At 43.9% G+C, this 20,763-nt stretch overlaps 2 protein-coding genes across 9 annotated transcripts in view; one reads left to right on the top strand and one right to left on the bottom strand.

The window, feature by feature from the left end:
- Positions 1 to 3,041: 3,041 nt before the first annotated feature.
- Positions 3,042 to 3,900, bottom strand: LOC117591817 (glutathione S-transferase 1). The gene is made up of 2 exons (XM_034285152.1): positions 3,785 to 3,900; positions 3,042 to 3,711 (listed from the first exon to the last, which is right to left on the bottom strand). Exons 1-2 carry the CDS (start codon positions 3,880 to 3,882, stop codon positions 3,129 to 3,131), a joined length of 681 nt encoding a protein of 226 aa, XP_034141043.1. The 5' UTR covers positions 3,883 to 3,900; the 3' UTR covers positions 3,042 to 3,128.
- Positions 3,901 to 11,152: 7,252 nt separating this feature from the next.
- Positions 11,153 to 20,763, top strand: part of LOC117581052 — a 36,158-nt gene continuing 26,547 nt past the window's right edge. For 5 of the 8 annotated variants that reach the window (XR_004573624.1, XM_034267941.1, XM_034267953.1 and 2 more), the window contains exons 1-2: positions 11,159 to 11,299; positions 12,365 to 12,527. The gene's annotated coding sequence lies outside the window, so the exon portion shown is untranslated. Of the gene's footprint in view, positions 11,300 to 12,364; positions 12,528 to 20,763 lie in introns of all 8 variants that reach the window. The other 3 variants (XM_034267913.1, XM_034267903.1, XM_034267924.1) reach the window with 3 other exon arrangements.

Raw genomic sequence — 20,763 nt, forward strand, 5'->3', positions numbered from 1 at the left:
AGAGAAATGGGGAGAGAGTGGGGGTGAGTTCCTCTCATATGCAAAACACGTATACAACGTGTGGACCATGAGTCAGGTAATTTCAAAAGCTTGAATGTATTTCCGTAGGGAAGCTGCCGAAAAATGTCGGATGGTACAGAATGCAGAATGCCAGAATCTGGCAGCTGGCAGCTGGCACCTGGCCACTGACCAAAAACACGATTCCATGGAAGAATAGCCGTCCCTATTGGGCAATCATGGTGATGCTATTTTGGGGATCCCGATTATGCACGTTCATTGCAGGTAAATCAGGCAGCACCCACGCCACTACGGCCACAGAGTCCGTCAGACCCGTGGCTGCACAAATCGCAGAAACCAAGCCAAAAGGCCAAATTTGGTGGCCGTGCTGTGGCGGAAAATGAAAGTTAATTGGTTTAAGGAGCTTTACTGTCGAGGCGATGAAGTGGTAGCAGCCGCCTGTTCACGCATTCCACCGTGCCACAGAGCCAAAGTGTCAGACTTGGCGAAGCGCAATGAGGCGGAAAGCGTGAAAACGACGTGGAAGGAAGAGGCTTAGGCAGGCCTGTAATCAGCCTAGGCATGACGGCTTGAGTCATAGTCATATGGCTGAATGAATTCATTTGCAAGCTTGTCCACATCGCGTCGCCCTGCACAGCGAATGGCCAATAATTCGCTGGTTGCTGCTTCTAATTGGTAAAGTTTGTCGAGCACTTAGTGCCAAGCAAAAAGGCGTCGCTGTCTATAATTGATGTTACTTATTATCTATGACTTGTATGGAATACAGCTAATTTCTTTGCGGCACAGGGGGGGGTTGGATATTTCTGCAGGATTATAAGAGAGTGCAATTATCCTCTGAAACAGCGCTTTCCCTTATCTGTAATACATTATTCAATACTAATTAATTAGACTTGCAACAGCAAAACCCAAAAATGGTGTAGAACAGGCAGAACAAATGAAAGGAGCACCTTTTTATCCAAATATATATAGATAGCAATTGATAAATATTGAGTAATTATACAAATAACAACATTTTTGAATGCTTAAAATCTATTTCAAGTGAATGTTTGAAACTTAAGAACAGATTAAAAACCTGCGAATAAGCTTTTATTGGTCATCGGTTCGTATTGTAAGTTCTGAAGTCCACTGTACATCCTCCAGCTAGCCCGATATTGATTAAGTGAAAATCGCAGTGTCAACGGCAACTGAAAACATCGCTTACATTCGGTTTCGCCAGCCGGACTGGGCCTGGCCCTCGCATTTTAATCGAATCTGCATCAACAGACTAAGTTACTCCATTCATAGACGAACGCGGGCATGTCCAATTATGGAGAATGCAAATGTCTCTGCTGTCGGCATATAAAATACCTTGAACTGCAAGTACTTAATCAGCAGGCTTCGAGTTTCGGATGTGTTCCCGGAGTGACCTCATTTGAATTGCATTCCGCTGTAAAAGTTCGAATGTTTGGCAGACCGCTTATTAGCAGCAGGCAGACTGTCCGCCTGGTGGACAGGATAATCGGCTGGCATTGTCCTGCCCTTGTCTATAGGGCACAAGAGCCACTGAGAACTGATTTTCGCTTATTGCTCCATGATTAGGGCGACTTAAAGTACTTGTCTGGAGCCTAATGGCAGCTTTACCATGTCCTTGTCAATTGGTGAAAGCAAGTGTCAGGTTTCATATCGGAGCTCAGAGCATAGGAATCGTTTACATCTATCCTCCAACATCCTCCTTGGCAACATGAATTTCCCATCACCAGAGCACTTCTGCTATGGTTATGGATTTTATGGGATTGGATTGGATTGGAGTGATTGGCAACCAATCTGAGAATGTAATAATTATCTGCTCATTTGAATTATATTCGTTACGTTGATTGCTATTGTTCAGGCACACACAAACACACAAAGAGTACATGTACGAGTATTCCAATTATTTCACAATAGCATATTCTATATATTTTTTGAATATTGAATTTCGGTGGGGTGGTACTGATGGACTTTGCGACTTTCGTTGGAGCAAGTTAATTTCATTGTTAAACAAACCGCAACCGCAGAGTAAACATTGAAACGACCCCACAATAACGAAAACGACAACGACAACGACAACAGCAAACAGATTGCCGAAACGACAATTCAACTTTAAACGAACCGGAAATGGGAGAAGGTCCCGGCACGGTACCAACCAAGGGCATCATTAATCATGAGTAGCTACAGTTGGTCTGGGCTTCGGGCTCCGGGCTCCTAGCACGCGCGCTTAGGCGGCTTTTTTCTCCACTTCCGCGCTTTTCTTTCAGCTCTTCCCTTTTGTGGCATTAAATTTTAATCCCGCTCAACACACACACACACACACACACACAAGCCGCCTCCAACCTTTCCGGCGAGCGTCCACCGCAAAAGTTAATGGCATTTGGAAAAGTGTAAAGCGAAACGGAGAGCGTGCTCGGGCTGTTCTGCTGAGCCGAAACTTTTGATGTGCAGTGTTGCGCGTCAATTTGAGCCTGAGTGCATGTAGGTGGACCTATAGACCATCGTCTGACGCTGATCGAGCATCGGCCCCCTGCCTTCCTGCCCAAATGAACAATACTTGCATGCAATGTCACAGCATGTCACATCATCGTCAATGTTGCTGCAAAGTGCAAAAGCTTGAGGAATCACGCTTTCACTCCCGATGACGCTCAGCCCACAACCCACAATGACTGGAAATGCTCGCAAGATGGCGGGTTCAAGTGGCCTAAGTCACGACGGTGCTTTAACAGCTATAATGCGATCACTTACAGGTTGTAATCAATAGCAAGAGCAACCAAACAACAACAAAGTTAACACGAACGCACCGTTAGTCCTGGGAGATGGGTGCAGAACCAAAGAAAACTTTTTGGCTTTTATATCCACAGTCCACGACGAAGTTCAGGTTCCTGCTGGTTTGCTGGTTGCTTTAGCTGGCCCATAAAAAACTTTTTCCATTATTTCTCGACCAGCTGCACATAACTGCTCAGATGTCTCTACTCCTATTCCGCACTAGTCGCCTATCGCATTTCCCATTGTTGTTTCCTGATAGGAGCATGATGCATGACCTCTGCTTTTATTACACATTACATATAATATTGATTGATTGTTCGGAATTCGGGATGGACTCAGGACTGCTTCTGTTGACGTTCTGCGAGCAGGCCCTTGACTAGACTCACCAGCATGTCCAAGCCCACCTGATTGCTGCTCTTGTAATAGGGCAGAGCCTGCAGGCGCTTCACCCACCCAGAGAGAAGTGGATACTTGTCCGCCTCGATGGGGGCGAATGCCTCGGCTGTCGACACCGAGGAAATGCAACACAGATCCGCGATGGTCAGTGCCTCGCCAGTCAGGTATGGACCTCTAGCCAGGCAGTGTTCGAGGCCGTCGTACGCTTTTTGCACATAGGTGATGCGGTCGGCGGGCACATCGGATGCCCCGAAGTATATCACGGGCTCCACAATGAACCGGATTCGGGGGAAGAGGTGGCCGCAGTCGTAGTACAGGCGCGCGTCCACTGCGCGCCGCTGCGAGGGGTCCTTTGGGTACAGGGAGTCGGTAGCACCTCCGAACTTGTCCGCCAGATAGCAGCAGATGACGTGCGAGTCGCTCACCACTGTGCCGTTGTCATCCAGTACCGGAATCGTGTGCTGCGGATTAAGCTTGAGAAACTCTGCCGTCAGGTGCTCTCCCGCCTTTACATTAACAGCGCTGAAGGGAAAGGGTGCGTATTGACAGACCGGTTAAATGGAAAGAGAGAGAGGGAAGGAAAACCACAACATACCGTAGATCCAACTCCAGGCCCAAGGCGGCGGCTGTTAGCAGCACAGCGCGGCAGGGAGGACTGCGGGGTGCGTAGTAGAGAACGGGTTTGCCTGACATTCTTCGCTTTGGGGGAATCTGAAATAGATTAAATGATTAGGAACTGGCATTTCGATTAACTAACTCGAAAACCACCACGTTACTTCTCAAACTCAGTTTAGCGAATAGCTACTGAAAAGAGAACGACGCAATATTGATCGCTGGAGCTTTCAAAGCTCCCTCTCTTGCGTTCACATTAGAGATGGGCTGGACGGCTTCAACACGCACGACTAAACATACAGTAAATTGATGTAGTTTTACCTAATAAATACAAGCGAAATGTCCCAAAAGAATTTGCTGTGACAGCTCCCAGATGTCTGCGATACTATTAAGGCGCGTATGTATAAAGTAAACTTACGTTGGCTGCAAATGGTTTTACTTAATTTAAGTGGCGTTTAGTTTAAAGTTTGAAGTTTAATTTAAAAAGCCCTTGATCAGCTTGCACTTTATGTATGTATGTGTAAACATAAATACATACATCTTTACATGTTTATATGTATGTACATATGTTTTCTTTTGTAATGTCATGTATTTCGACTTTGTACAACTTATTTTCATATTTTACAAGTTGGTATAATGACTATGCGCGCCCAACCAGAGTGGTACGACCGTGAAGCAATGCTTCTCACCATCTATGTACATGCATACATATGTATATATATATATGTAAACGAAAGTGAACTTCTGAAAATGCTTTTAACCCATTTAATTCACGCACCGAGCAGTTGACTGACTAAGAGGATTTCGCTTTTCCTGGGGGCAGCCCTTTTTTCGTTCACATTTCCGAAAGGTGAAAAAATTAAATTTTTAAGCGGATTTCTGTATTAGTTAATGGCGCAGGCCAGAGGCACCTCACCTTTTCCGGACTCGCCTCTCTCACCGTGGGCTCCTGCAGGAGCTTTTCCGTACAAAACGTGATTATAATTGGATTTCGGCTGCGCTGCCATCGAGTGGATGAGCGAGATAGATGCCTGAATATGGGGAGACTGACTGAAAGGGAGAGGACCCGGAGAGATGGGCGCGCATTCGGAATGCAGCGGAGCAAGAAAGAAAGAAGAAATACTTCGATAACATCGTCGCCAAAACCGTCCCCATTCCGAGCCTCGTCGCTTTCGAAATCGAACTCCACCTCAAGCTCAAAGAGCTGCTCACGTGGAAGGCCCTTAAATACTTGGTCACGGGCCAAGGCGACACCGAAATGGCGAAGAATGTTCGCCCAGGTATGCGGGTGTCCTCCTTCTCGGTATGCTGTGCCGAACACAAATTTGTGAAAGCAATTTACAGTTATTAAAGCTTTTAGTGGGATCAAAAGCATGCTGCTGCCTTCACTCCCCAAGCCCCTCAGCGTGTCTCCCTCTGCCAGCTCTGAGTACAAGGCATTAAATTTAATTTCGTAATTGAATAATTTCTGTTACAAACACAGACGCAAGCCCCCCCCGCACACTGAAATCGAAAACTTTTGCTGTTGGGAAAACTATGTTGTCTTCGCTGCCTTCCTTCGTCTCTCTCTCTCTCTCTCTCTCCCTCTGTCGTTGCTGTTACGGTCTCCGTCTTAGTCACAGTTCCTGTCCCTGTCCAGGCGTCAGGCTTTTGGGAATGAGCCTCAAAGGCGTCGCTGGAAAGCATTAACTAATTGATTGCCACTTGACGAGTGCCATTTATCTTCATAACTTGGTTTTTTCCCCCGTTAATTGAAATCACAGAGCATATTCCGACTAGGCGCAAACTAGAAAGCCGCTGGGTGCTGGGCAGATGAGACTTTAACGCCTCCGCTCTGCTTCAAACTGTGCATGAGATTAATGGTAATGAGAAAGAACACGGCCACACAGCATCCACCCATCCACCCATCCACCCATCCACCCACAGCTGTGTAAGCGGGCTCAAGTGCAAAATCCAGTGTTATTAATGATCCGTCGTTGCCTCGGAAGGGGTTTCGGTAGCCAGAAGACAGGAGACGTAGAAAGAATCCTTCCATAAATATTACTTAATTCCATTGTTCCATGACATTTATAACAATTAAATTGTGGGGGTTCTTTGGCTAATTGTTCGATGCGACCGACCCTGCAAACCAAACAAAGATAAAACTACACTTCATACATTTGTAGAATAGCAGAGAAGGAGGTGTGTCTCGAGAGATTCGCTCACTATGCCAGAGAATGGCGGCAGGCGAGTGTGTGTACTTTCAGGAATCTGATAAGCACAATAAAGATGGCCGTATGAAGGCCATTCCCACCACTGCCCTGAAGCGCCCAGTCCTCCCGCATCCATCTGCTTATCGTCATTTGGCTTTTTATTGGAAATTAACTTGCGCGGCAAAGGAATGTCCGGTCCAGTTGTAGACCAGGGTCGGTGTCTCGAGTCTGGTCTGGAGACTGGGCTTATAAATCGTTGCTAAAATTGAAAGTGACATCCCATTATTTAGGTATACATAGATATGAAGCGAGACCCGAGCCAAGTCAAATAAAGGGCAGAGCCCGAGGAAATCTTGATGGGCAATCAATGACTGACAATGACAGTGTTTCTCATGCAGAAGGATGGCCGGCACGGACGATGAAGCGCTGCTGTATATATGGGAAGAGCTCCACAAATAGCAGATTTTAAATGCAGATTAATTTGTTTCTATTTATTGCCAATTCAGCAAAAGTTCATTCGCTTTTGCATTCTGTGTACATTATGTGTAAATTCAGGTATCTGTTTGTTTACTAACACCATCACCCCTCCACTAGAAAGAATGCAATGTTTAATTAGAAAACAGCATTATTGAGGTAGTGCGTTGCATATACTACCCGATACTAATTTCCAATCCATTCTATTATTTTGTACATTTATTTATTGCATCTCCACTTTTAAATAAGGAAAAACAATAAGCAATGAAATCTGAATCCATTGCACACTTGGACTGACACACACTGCAGACTCGCGGCAGAGGCAGCGGCCGCTGACTACACGAAGCAGAGAGTGAATGAGAGAATGTGAAAAAAACAACAACAAAAGCTGCGGGACAGGGTGGGTTTAGCCACTGGCAATGAATTTCTTAATTGTGGCTATAATAATGATCCAATCGGATCCCAATTTGGTGCTCTGATAGATATGGTAATTCCCTACGGAACGGCGTTTTTAATTTTCTTTTATCTTCAAAATAGTAGGTTTGGGAGGTTTTCGCTCTTTTGCGTGGGCGGAAGCGGCGGGGCTCATTTTTCAAATACACTTGTAACAGTGTAAGCATACAGAAGTCTGGATGCAAAATTTGGTGGCTCTAGCTCTTATAGTATCTGAGTACTAGGCGCTCATAAGGACAGACAGACGGACAGACGGACGGACAGACAGACATGGCTCAATCGACTCGCCTATTGATGCTGATCAGGAATGCTTCAGAATTATTTAAAGACTTTTATATTTGAAGCTATATTTTAGTCGGGTGAGAAAGACACTTGAAACTAGTTATTCTGGTCTAGTTATTCAACTGTCTAAATCTATATATATTGAAAACTAAAAATGTATCAAGCTGTCGTACATGCATACATACATATGTACAATAAATAGCAATCGAATTTGTTGGTTCGAAGTTAACAGAAAATGGAATAAGGATATCAAGCAATGGAGTAAAAATAATATATTGTATAAATTTATTTTGTTATCTTGCGACTCAATTAAGTCCGATGTCAGGGCAGTTCGACGTAGGGAGCAGTTGGCCATTTTTCGAAAGTTATGGATTTGTTGAGAATTGATGGCTGAAGTTTGAATGCCCATTGTTAGCACAATGGAGGAAAATTGATTTGAAAACGAATACAATTTAGAATATCAGCGGTGATGACCTTGGCATATGTTACCAATCTCGCTCCCATTTGTCGGGAGTGCCATTCTGATCCACCCGTCGCCCTTCAATGCCACCCCGATACGCGTTCTTGACCTTCTGTCCGCCAACACTGTCAGCTCCACTGCCTGTGTCTTTTCACTTGAACAACTGTAACGGGCGCTCGAGGCTTCGGGCCTTAAGTCGGCCTATCCGAATGCCGAAATCATCAAAATTCGTCTGGCCGTCGTCTTGGCTTTCTTTTCCCAATTTATTGGACTTTATTGAACTGTAAAACACGGACATAAATAAAGCTTGCTGTTCGTGCTGGCACTCATGAGACAAACGAGTCGAGATGTGCGGGAGGGGAGGGAAGGAATCTCTTCGGTAACAGGATGCTACATTGAACAGCAAAATCTACATACGCATTCATGTACATACATACATATAGCATGTAGACCCTCGATGGATGAATGATGGAGACCCATTTCCCTCGGCATGCGAGTGAGTGCATGGGAGTTGCCATTCGCGCTTTTACGACCCACCTGAATGAATGGATTTTAGGGCTTTTCGAATATGTATTTTAATGGACGGAGACGATTCACCATTGCCCGCCCGCTCTCCTGTCCCACTCTCCGGTAACATCGTTGTTCTAAGCGAGAGCTTCGGGCATTTTATTGGTTTTTGTGTATATTTTTTTTTGTTTTCCTTGGCTGCGGTCCTCGAAGCTGCTGTTGGCACTTTCTGCCTTTCTGCAATTGATGGATAAGCACTGAAAGCCACGCAGGCACAGGTGGCATCCATCCGCCTGTTCTGTCAAGCCTAAGCCTTTAGGTCTTTCGATGCATCATCAAATGACAGGCAGATGTACATATGTATGTACATACATATATGCGTGAATACAAATTTAAAGGGAAGCCATAGCTAATATGTATAAACCAATATTGCTTTGAATGAATCTACAAGCCTGTTGTTCGCTTTTGAAATAGTGCCAACTCTTCTCTTGTTTTAATTGTGGTAAAATCGGGCGAACTGTAAAGCCAAGCCTCTGAATTTACTTCCTTGGTGGGATTGGTTGAACTTTATTCACCGGAATGAAATTTAGCTGAAGTTCAATGGTAATCTGATTGAATACAGTTGCTTTCTCTGTGGGTGTCGGCTTACTTAAACAGTATCTTCTCATGGTACTGCCTTAAATCGATTTAAGAGCATAATCTTCCCCTAAGCTCGTCCTCATCGTCATGATCTGGGTAATCCCATGGTCGCGTTGAAATAATTTAATTCGAAATTCGAAGCGTTTCAAAGGCATCCACAGAATTAGAAACTGCCAGCTCTGGCAGGGAGTTAAGCAGTTTTCCGTCTAGCCAAAATGCGTTGTGGCCAAACAAAATAAATTTTTCGATTCTCTCTCCGCGGCAGCATTAAGCCAGCTGCACCCCTTTTATTTTGTTTTGTTTACAGCTGCAAGTGGGAAAATCATTGCGATTTTTTGATGCTGCAATCTTAATAAAGCTTGAAAAATTATTTTATCATTTTTTTTAAATGGTCAGAAAGCCATTATTTAACCATTTTATTTTATGGCCCGTAGAGGAGAATTTATTTACAGGAGAGGAATTACTGAAATGTATGGGTCTGCGGGTGGGGCAGCAACTTGGAGAGGACTGGAACCCTTTGCCATAAATCCTTGAGGATGCCTGGCACGTGAGGCCCATTATCTAATGTGTTTGAGTGTGTGCCAGTGCTAGTGCTACACTCTCATGTGGCCGGACAGGGTTAGTAATTAACAAGGCAAATATGTATTAATTGCGTATACGCACTAGGGCATCAAAACCAGAAAATGCTAATTAAAACGGAAGGCCCCTTTCCCATTCCCTTTCTAGCCATTCGTCCTATGCGTCATCGCTCTGTTCTGTTCTGAATAAATCAATTAATTGATGCAGGCCCGAGTGCATTAGCCATTCCGCCATTCGTAGACGACCGGCTGCCGGAGGGTGAAAGTGAGTGGCAGCGGACTACAATACGCCGCAGGAGTCGCCGTAGGAGTCACACCAAACACATCCATTCAATTACATAGAACACGGAGCCGTGGTGCACCCGTCCTTGGGCGACCCCTTGCAGTCCTCTGCGCCCTGTTCGACCTCCTGCCTGGCTTCAGCGCAAAAAGAGCACGTGGCGTGTGGCACAGCGGGTGGAGCTTATTAACTACAGAAATGGATTTCACCAGGGGGTAGGGAGTGAGCGGAGAGCAGGCCAAAAACCCTCGCAGTGGATGGTGCACGGACAACCCGTTAGCCGCCTAATCGTGTTTAATTTGCTGCAGATGGAGCACCTGAGATCCGACACCTGAGATGAAGCTGCCACTGTGGAAGCCCAGGCAAAGGTTCATTGCCTTCGTGCTCCAACTCCCATTCCCTCTCTCTGTATTTTCGTCGATTTCGTGACCTTCGATAATGGACTCTTTAATGAAAATTTCAACTATTTAATTACTGCTAAAGTTCGTCCTGGCCCTCCTTGCTTGCCGCTGGTCTGGCAGAACATAAATCTGAAAGACCTAATTTGAATCCCATTAGGTTTTTACCGGCCAGGAGGACAGGGGTGTCAACTGGGCGCACAACTAATGCCTACTGGGCGTTCCCCAAATTCGAATTCCAGTATTAACTAATCTTTGGGCCTATTTTCTCATCTCATTTTTTAGGGGAATCTTCATTTAGTCAACTGCACATGAAATCCTAATAAAGCGCGTCGACTGGAACGAAACGGAATAGAACTAGCACAAGCACAAGCACAATGATTGTCCCCAAAAGCTCTCCGCTGCAACGGTTGGTAGCGGTCGCCTTGTGGCTGCCCGGGTCTGAGACTGACACCCCGTCCGGGGCTGGAATCGGGACAGAGGCGTATGTACAATCACGAACATATTACATATATGTGTGTTTTTTTGTTGTGGCAAGATTGAGTGGCAACAGGAACCACCCTGCCCGATCGTATCTTAGCCGATATTTATCTTATCAACCGCCAGTTGGCCCGCACAGATGGCCGGAGGTCGGACGGTCGGTCGGTCGGAAAGTGTTTACACTTGCGTCGAATCATTCTGCGGTTGTGGCGTTTCTGACGCTAATGGCCCCCGAATGTCGGGGCAGTCCATGAAAGTGCCAACCGCTACCGACAGATTTATCAGATCCGGAAACACTTTCGGAGCAACAGCACTTTGCCTGTGCCTGGACCACCGTACCGCTGCCCTGGCAAAGCCCCTGCACCTGCTTTTGAGCCTGGCACCATGGAACCCTGCCCCAGAAGCGCTACAAGTGTCTCTGGCGCAACAAAAAGTTAAATGCTGGCTGCCCTGCGCTTCCTGCTACAGCAGCAACAGTCCACGGGCAACAGAGCTTGTGCTCTCATTATGTTCCGTGCGCCTCTCTCGGCACCTGTTCCGATTCCACTTCGTTTCTGTGCCACGAAAGCTTTCGAGAGTGCCGAGCCGTTTTGCCGTTCAGTTCGTCGTCGAACTTCAAAGCGTTTCGTGCTCACAACCGGTGGAAAGAAGTTCCGTGCGAGGCAAGCAGGCAGTCAGGCCAATAGCCCAGAAAACTCTGAAGGCGGGCGCGAACAAGTGAGCCGTTGCCAGCCCCCGAAGTAGCCGAGTGAAGTGTAAATAAGTGTAGCCCACCCCCTATGCCGCACACGGACACACACTAAACACACACAGAGATACACACATGGGAGCTGCTGGGGGCAATGGTTGGGGTACAGTTTCTCGTGTCGGTGTCGTTGTTTATATTTGGTGATTGGAGCGCGCCCCTCTCCCTATTTCGCTGGTGCGATATTCCTCTACTTATGTCGCGCACTCTCTCTCTCCTTACTGTTTAAATGGAAATGCATTTCATTCCATTTTGCATCTATCAATGTCTTGACTCCGGTCCGACGAGTGGGATTAATGCTCGAGTCGTTGAATAAGCACTTAAGCAATGTGATGCAATATGCATTCAACTATGCGGCCTCGACAAGTGCTCTCAGCCAAGGGAGCAGCAGAAACCAATTAAGTTAGCCATGCCCCGAGGAACCCACACCGACCCGTCCGGCCACACGGGACACTCGACACTCGATCTGAAGCACTCGAAAATTTGGCCGGGACAGAGAAGGAACCCTTAAAATTGCAGCGCCAAACAATTTTAATTGGAAAAAAACTTGTCTAATTGAATTTTAATAAACAAAGCACATAAAGAGGGGCTTTAGGGTAGGCGAAACGCAAATCCTGACAAGTCCCAGGCCACGGTCGGAAAAACTTCTTCCCACAGTTTCGTTCTAATATTCAATTAAACGAAAGCGTAAACGAAAACAAAGAACGTCGGGATATAAAGAAAATCAAAGAATTGTGCCAAGTGCATTGACCACAGCAGGACTCTAACCCCAGGGTCCCGCCCATTGTTCTTGTACAGCTTCCACCTGCAGACATGGTATGAGGATGGAGTTTGGAGTGGAAGCGTTGTGTTGCTCGTGGAGTGCGACTGGGTTTTCCCCGTGCTTCATTTCGCATTTCTGTATCTACGAGCAATTAAAATATGCATAAAATGCAAATGAGAAATGTTCCCGCCCTCTTCCAATCAGCTAAATCCCGCTTTTACCCAATTACCACCCCTCAGGACATTTCCCTCCCACTCTAGTTCCTCCATGCAGTGTCCATTCATAATCTTCTTTTGTATCAAATTCTCGAAGCGAGTCGGAACTCCAGTCAAAACACAAATGGAAATAAAGAAAAGAAAAGTGAAAGAAAGTATTTAAATTGAAAAATTGTGAGATAATCAGCCAAAAAATATTCGAAACTTATACAAAGTATACATCAGGGAAAAACCGAGCGCCTCTGGGAAGCTGCTGACGGGTGAGTAGTCCGCACGTCCATTTGCCACCATTCCGGGATCAATAAACGCACTCTGGCCACAGATGTCCGTACTGTGTTCTCAGTAATTAGTTTTGTGCGGGCCCGGTAATTGCAACCCGTCGCTCTCTGGCAAAAGTTCACCCAAAACGAGTCGTAGCCCATGGTGCGTATGTGTAATATCAAGATAATTGAATAGGCCATGACAAACAACAAATACGAAAATACGAAAATGGAAATGAAATGGTTCATATTTTCTCCTCGCGGATCTCTCCCGCTTGTTCGCTCTTTTGCTGAAAATGGCCAATAAAAATGTTTATGATACACGCAAGCACTGCGGACCAGGTAAATACTGGGAACATTTTTCAAGAAGCGTTTATTACTAAAATATTATGCATATACTCGTATACCAGGTACGAGCATGCATACACCCACAGTTTTTTTAACGATTCTCTTGGTTCATTTCCATAAAGAGTTTTATGTCTGATAATTCTGAAAAATGCCTTACTGAGTGCGTACGTACATATGTACATTTTTACATACATATGTATGTATGTCAGAGGGATGCCCTAAATGCCGCACTATTAAAAGAACTACGAGCCATTCTCTGCTCTTATGTGGGGCGTAGCGTGTTTTAATTAGTAGCCCAGTATCCATGAAGTTGATGAGGGTAAATTGGCAAATTCATTAATCGAGAGCTAATCAGGATTGGAATGAATCAGAACTTGCATTAGACCACCCTGAATATGAATTTCGAAATGGAAAAACCCAATGGAACTGCAAATGAGGTGCCACGAAATGAGTGCACGAGTCAAATTTATAATGTGCTCAAATGAAATGAAATGAAATATAAAGAGTATGAACGTTTGTGAGACGCTTTGTACGTGTCATAGCTTTTATACCCGGTTCTCAGTCATACACATATGAATGTACAGTTGTGTTCAATGAAATAGTAGTGCCGGAAATCCTCATATTCAGACTTTTTTGAGACACTTCCAGACTTTCAATGTTTTTCATAACTCTTGACGGATACCCTTGAAATGGGCTGTTAATTGAAATAGTAGTGCTGAGTGCAAGTACTTCAAAATAATTAAAAAACACAACAAATAAATTCGAAAAAGTCACCATCAATAAACTTAATCTATTATATTAAATATTTTTATGATGGGCATGGCTGTATTTTTGTTTTTTTGAGCTTAGAAAAAATCATTGTTTGCTCCAGTAGAGGATACCTAAGATTTTTATTAAAAACTAAAGCCAATATATAATAATAGTATAATAGAATTGAAAACTAAGTTGAATGTGCTCTTACTATTACAATTAACCATTTTAACTAGAAGATCCCTAAAAACTGATCTTTTATGCGAAAAACGTATCTTTTAGAGGTTGGTCGAAGATGGTCGAAGACAAGGTCAAGACAGGTCTTCAATATCCTCAAAAATTATGAAAACAATTTTATATCGCTCTGTAAGTGTTATGACAGTTCGTAGACGACTGAATACACATTCTTTAATTGCAAGAAGTAGTGGTAGAATTTTGACTGATTAGCGTTAAGTTGTATTATGTGATAAGAAATACCAAAAAGAATATGATTGGCGCTCACAGACATCAGATTAGTGCACAAATTCTTGAAAACCCGAGAATTGGGCAGTTGGGTTGAAAGCCTATGAGTTCCAGTCCATATGAAGTGCTACTTCCTGGCCTCCTAGTTGGAGCATTTCACAAAATGGTGTGGGCCAGCTTACTTTTTCATACATTACATTCATATTCCAGTCGAAAAATACCTTTTTAAAGGATCTTTCAACAAGATAATGGTCCGAAACACTCATGAAAGCTCGCCAAGAATCGAGTTTCATCTGAATAGATCGGCATTTTGCCATGTTTAACTCAGTCCCTGGATCTGAATATAATCAAAATCTTATGGGGGAGTGAAAAATGCATTATAATTTACCGGCAAACAAAGCAAAGTGAGAGCAAGAATTATTGGCTAAAATTCTATTGGAGCTTGGGCAGGACCTTATTGACCCAATCCAGGCGGGAGTAAGGAAGTTTTGAAATCAAAATAGATTAGAAAACTAATTATTAAACCTCAAGAAACATGTAGAACATGAAATATGGGTATTAACTTTAGTTTCGGTTTTATTTTTATTTTTAAAAAATGCACTACTATTTCATTGAACAGCAGTTTTCATGGGTATTTTTCTAAATTCATGTAAAACAAGAAGATAGAATGCAAATGTTCCAGGATTCCTTCTGGTTTCTAATGTGTACATTTCTAAAATGGTATCACTTGTTTAATTTGGATGATTGAAAATGTCTTTAAAATAGTTTTGTAAGTGGTGAGGTGCGGCACTACTATTTCATTGAACACAGCTGTATGTATGGTGTATGGTGGTTTTTTCCAATTTTACATTTTACATTTTTTCTACATAAGAGATGACATACATCTACACCACTTCACCCGCCAACGCGCCCTTTTAGCTCGCCACCCTCCCCCAGTGAAACAAACTGCATGAGGCAGGGGGTGCAAGCGAGATCTCTCTCTCTCTCTCTCTAGTAACTAAATCTAAAGTCCCACTTTAACGGTTCTTAATGAATATAAATTCATTAAAAAAGTAATTCTATAGAATCGCTAAAAGAAACAAAAACTGGGTCAAAGCAGAGGCAGGCCGAAAGCGCCTTAAACACACCATCGCATAAGCCTCTGTCATCCCACTTCTGGACTGAACATGGCAATAAGTCGGTTTTACTGCCCATAATATAATAGCTGCGGCTATTACTTTGATTCTCACATCGGCATCGTTTAATTGCATCCGTTTCGTTCTTTGTTCTGCGAACGGGCAGAGAATGATTTCCCAAATTCGTAGTGTAAACACTTTAGGGAAATGAGTGTTGGGAAAACTTATTTTAAGTGGGTTCCCTCGTGTGCCAAAGGTATGGAAAATAGAAACTGAAAGCGCAGAAGCATTTAAAACACCTAAAAATTGGTGCATGCCCAAATAAAGTCGTAAATATAATAAATTTGAGTAATCTTTTACGGTAACTGATATGGGGAAATAAATTGAATTTAAAGATAGCCTAAATTAGTCTTAAATAACGCCTCACCGGTCGTCAGGGCTGCTCTTCTTTAGTTGTTTAATCTTTTTTACATTTCCTTGAGCATTCAAAATGCGCATGGACCGTAATCATTATAAGCTATATTTTAAAAATCTTACAATATTAATTTTGTCTACGTTTTTAGCATAATATAAATTATAATGATCAATAATTATTGATAAAAATATCTTTTATTCTCTTAAAAAAAAATTATAAAAATATATTGACTAAATTTTGAGTTTTATTTTTTCGCTCAAACATAGTAAATATTTATAATTATTAATAATTATGCTATAAACTTAAACTAACTTTAATTGAAAGCTTTGGTGGATTTGCAAGTTTATCGATCGAGCAGTCTATTGCTCTATTTAATTCTTCGGTGCGGCTACTTTAAATGGATGATTTTTTCAACAACAAAAAAATAACAATAATCATTATTTACGGTCCCTGGAATTTGGGAACAATTTAAAGGAAAGCTGAGCAGCTTTGTTTTTACTTGAGCTAAATGAACTGCAGCGATAAGGAATCAGTCGTCAAAACACTTCAGAGGAAAGGACTTGTGTTTTTGCCCAATTAAGTTTAACAAGGAATAGTTTTAAAATTTTTAATTATAAGTTAAAGAATTCCCTCTTTAAACTTCATATTATAGATGATGGTTTTCAAACAACTGTGTGAAAACTTAAATCCAAAATGAAATTTCGAAAAATATGAAGTGTTTTTAAACGTTAAAGCATACAAATTAAATTGATTCCTCCTGGTGAGTCATTAATTCGTTGTTTTTCGCTCAGTTTCGTTCAATTAGGTAAAGTGCGGTCTGTTTTTGACTCGCTAAGTCTCTGCGAGGGGTGCTGGCTTACCCACCCCGACGTATGAGTAATGTGCGGGTGGAGCGTTTTTGTATCTGCCACACTTTAAATGCAAAGTGAGCGCTTAAAACTTTAGACTCCCTGCCCACCTGCCCGTTGCCCCTTCCTGTCTGGATAAGGGACGGTAAAGTGCTATAAATCAGCACTCAACCCACTTGATAAGGACATCAGAATGGGCTCCGCCTCTATCTGGCCTGAGTGAAGCGCTGCTCGCCACTCATCACACACACACAGACATATGATCCTCCCGTTTTCGGACTCTTTTGTCGCATTCTTCGCATTTTTCACATCTCTTCTCCTCTGGCACACCACAAACAAAATACAGAGAAACAGATACATAGACAGAAAGATAAAGAAAGAGAGAAGTGTTGAAAATATAAATTATTAACAAATGCTGACAGCCCCACTGTAAACACACATGGAGATCCTCCACTTCCCCTGCTCGACTCGTGGGTGGGGCAGTGGAATGTTCACGTCACGCGCCTTCGTTTCAGGGCTGTGAGTTGTGGGGGCGTTGCAGATGTTCCCGAGTCCGCCCTGGCAATGTTCTGATTTTCTGCTGGCAGAATGATGCCTTTTTTTTTCGCCCGCATCTGGTTAACATAAAGCAATCGCGAATTAGCCATAATTTCTGGTGCTCGTCTCTGCGGGACATGTCTGTGTGTTATCTTTGGGGTTCTATGTGTGTTCATGTGTGTATGAGTGTCAGATGGCTGCTCTTATCGCCATCAGAATAAAAGCTCATTAATGCGGCATTCAAAAGATTTTAAATATTTGCACACAAATTTGTTATTACCGTCCGCCAGACGATGCGCTGCCCCTCCTCCACTTTAGCACTTGTGGAACGTGCTAAGCATATTCATACGAGTGTGTGTGTATTCGTGCGAGTGTGTATGTGTGTGTGTGTGTGTTTGTTTGTGCCTCACTTTTAATTAAATGTGAAATAAGCTTGCTACCGGCTACCGTCTGCTGGGCACAGCTGGAAATGTGTGCACAAAACCCAAGCAAAGAAACCTCCGAAAGCGCAAAAACGAACTTTGGATGCTCTTGGCTGTAGGTGAAACTCGATTTGTATGTACACCTTCGGTTGTACTCTATACTTCCTCTCCAATAAAGACTGTGGAAAATGGCACAATACAATAATACTTTTACATCCTATCTGCATATCTGGAAGGACGGAAGTCGTTATATTATTCTCCGTGAATTTTGGTATTTTGTCTACGCACGGCTCGCCGTGGATGTGTCTATACTCTTTTCTTATATGTTGTCTCTGAACTTTTGCTGACCGTTATTCTGGTCATTGTAATATTCACTTGTTGCGCTCGTAATGGGGAACCACTCGCTTAGAGAAGATCTCTCTGGCCACCAAATGCTCTGTAGAAAACATTTGGCACAGAAGGAAACATATGTAAAACCCCTCGCACCTTTTCCCTATATTCTGTCACCAGACCTGATGTCTGGATGTCTCTTTAGAGCCGAGACTCTAGACCAAGGAATCACTCAGAAGGCATTCCGAAAGAGGCAGCTGCATGCCGCTATCGGGGAGCATAGAGCAGATTGTCCTGGCAGAGGAGCACCCGTACTCGAGGCATTGGCTACAGCTTCAAATCTCAGAAAAGCGAAAGCACTTGTGGGCGCATTTAGCGGGTCATAGATGAGGGTTTACTCTATTCTAGGGGCCATTATAACACGAAGTCATACGACAATGTCCATTTAAAAGCTCGGAATGTGGGGAGAACATATAGTTCTTAAAGGATGACATCCTGTAAATAATAACTGTTGCATGTCTCTTTTGTAAGCGTATGGTTGGCTATGTGGCCTGCTGTCCTTTTCGCTGTATCACTTGCTTGCGTGCAACCAAACACAGCAGCAACCATGCCCCTCAATGCTGCTCAACGCAGGCAACGACACGCACCCATGAAAGCCCCTCGAATCTTGCCAGGGCACTTCGGTAAGACCAATTTGACGTAGTGGCCAGCAGACCGCAGCAGAGGCGCGTTGCAATTGCTACGCCCCGGGTCTGTGTCTGACTTTTGGGTCAACCCCTGAGCTATGCATGCAAATCTGCAAGCATCTCAAGCAGACCTCTGGCGAAGCTGGCAAAGGTTGTCCAGCGCACAGCAGTGCGCCCATAACCTTTCAAATTATTGCGAGTCTCTATCCCAGCCCTCTCCGCCAGCGTGTCATCCTTGGTGTTTAATATTGTATTGAGAAAGAAAGAAACAAGAAGCACTCGAAGTCGACCCACCGACAACTTTTACCGACTGACTCGACCAAATAAACAAACAGTTTTAATGATAATGTAAAGTGGAAACCATATTAGGTACGAGAGGAGTGTGTGTAGCACACATTTTCCTGGGCGGCAGCCAAGTTTTCATGTTCCATTTGCTAATGAAAAAGCGCAAAATTCACTCAATACGAGATGCCGTGTGGCTGGGTGCGTGGATGTGAGCTGGCATGTGGTGGGGCAAAGTTGCACCGCTTAGTGCACCACAATTGATATACCTCAATGGAGTCACCACCTACCCATACGGGCTCTGTTCTTGGGAGCTTACTTGCGACTTTCGAATGGCCGAGGGGAAGGAAACAAAAGGGTAACTTTTCCTTCTGGGAAATCAATTTCCAATTAGCTTCCTCTGCCACAGTCTCTCCTCCTTCTTTCCGGTCATACGGGATTTTAATTGGAGCACACCCTCAAGTGCAGGATTCGAAATGATTTCTGATTATGATCCCCATAGAAGTTGTAGGTGCTCGCAGTGGGGACGGAATAGTGGCATGCACGTTGCACGCACCACGGGCTGGAAAGCGGCTTATCATATCTGCGGGTTGTAGGACCACTTACGCACGCAATTGTGGAGCCAATCAAATGCCAACATCCAACCCAAAATTCCCGCACTCTGAGTCGCAGAGATTTAGGTTCACTTATTGGCGCAAGCTTGCCTAACCATTTAAGTTGTGCAAATTATCGATCGACAAATCGTGTGCCATTATACACTTTACAGTAGACATCGGGCCACTAATTCCAGTCATTAATCAAATATTATTCAATCATATTTGAGGGTCTACCCACACGACACCCCCCACCTGCTACCTGACTCATCGTGCAAGTTTCCCATTATCCTCATTGTGTATTCCCTGAGCCTTACACAAAAGCAAGACCCTGGCAAAGGGAATCCTTAAATAATTAAATACAAAATTCCAAATGCCGAACACAGGCGAGGCCTTTGACAATCCTCTGTACATCCCTGATCGGGGGAATTCTTGCCGTAATAATGTGTAAATATTAGAATCGAAATTGTTGAACCAGAGAGGTGACTGGGGGGGGGGGGGAAATGATTATCCATTTGAGCCAAATGTTAAATCTACAATAAGTTAGCAGAAAGACGTAAAAAAGCGAATTCATTGACATGAAATTCGGGTAGAATTTTACGTGACAAAGCCATGAAATCGAATATGTTAAGCGACCGGAAATGCGCTCAACTGTATGTGTGTTTGTGTGTGTGTAAGCTTGTGTAAATACATATACATGTGTATACGTACATATGTTTGCTTAGAGAAAGGCTGAAGCCTTCTTGTGCTGCTCCTGCTGTCTATTTGTTTTTTGATTTATGCCACATTCGGCCCACATTTGCTGCGCTGCGCTGCGCTCCGCCTTTTAGCAAGGGCCCGCCCGGCGTATTCAGGCATGAATTTCGTGAGCTGCCTCTGGAAGCTTATTTGCTTTCGCCAACAGAAAAGAGAGTGAGAAAGTGAGAACCAGTGCATCGCAGGAAGAGGGACTGGAGAGGTAGCAACAGAAACAGAAGCAGAGACAAAGGCGGAGAATAGACGACAGGCGAGCATAAAAAGAAAGACACATTTGAAATTGTTTTTGCATTTCTTCAGCCTCTCATCCCCCCCCCCCCCCCCCACGCCTGTTCGCTGCCTTTGTCTCTTCCTGCCCCTCCTCCCGAGCATAAATAAAATATAAAAGCCTAAGAGGGGGAGTGGCAGCAGCTGCTTTTGTGTGTAGGGAATGCGTCGACGACCTTCACTTCAGGTAAGCAGCACACAAAATTGTCAGAGAACATTGCTGAAAATTCAAAGCACCGTATGCGCCAAAGGGAGAGAAAGAGAGAGAGCGATGCAGGTGGTCGGAGCAAAAGAAAGAAACACAAAGGAGAAATAAAACTGGTTCAAGGGTCAGGGTCTCGATTAAAAGGGACTCGCGTTTGCCCCAAGTGCGCTGGAGAAGGATTCTTCGTACGGAAGGCCCGCAAAAAACTGGACTCTATCCA

Source organism: Drosophila guanche, unplaced genomic scaffold (assembly GCF_900245975.1).
Source record: "Drosophila guanche unplaced genomic scaffold, DGUA_6, whole genome shotgun sequence".
Taxonomy (NCBI): domain Eukaryota; kingdom Metazoa; phylum Arthropoda; class Insecta; order Diptera; family Drosophilidae; genus Drosophila; species Drosophila guanche.

Coding starts and splice junctions, on each gene's coding strand:
- LOC117591817 (XM_034285152.1), bottom strand. CDS start 3,882: ATGTCAGGCAAACCCGTTCTCTACTACGCACCCCGCAGTCCTCCCTGC. Junction 3,712..3,784: donor GGCCTGGAGTTGGATCTACG/GTATGTTGTGGT, acceptor CTTTCCCTTCAG/CGCTGTTAATGTAAAGGCGG.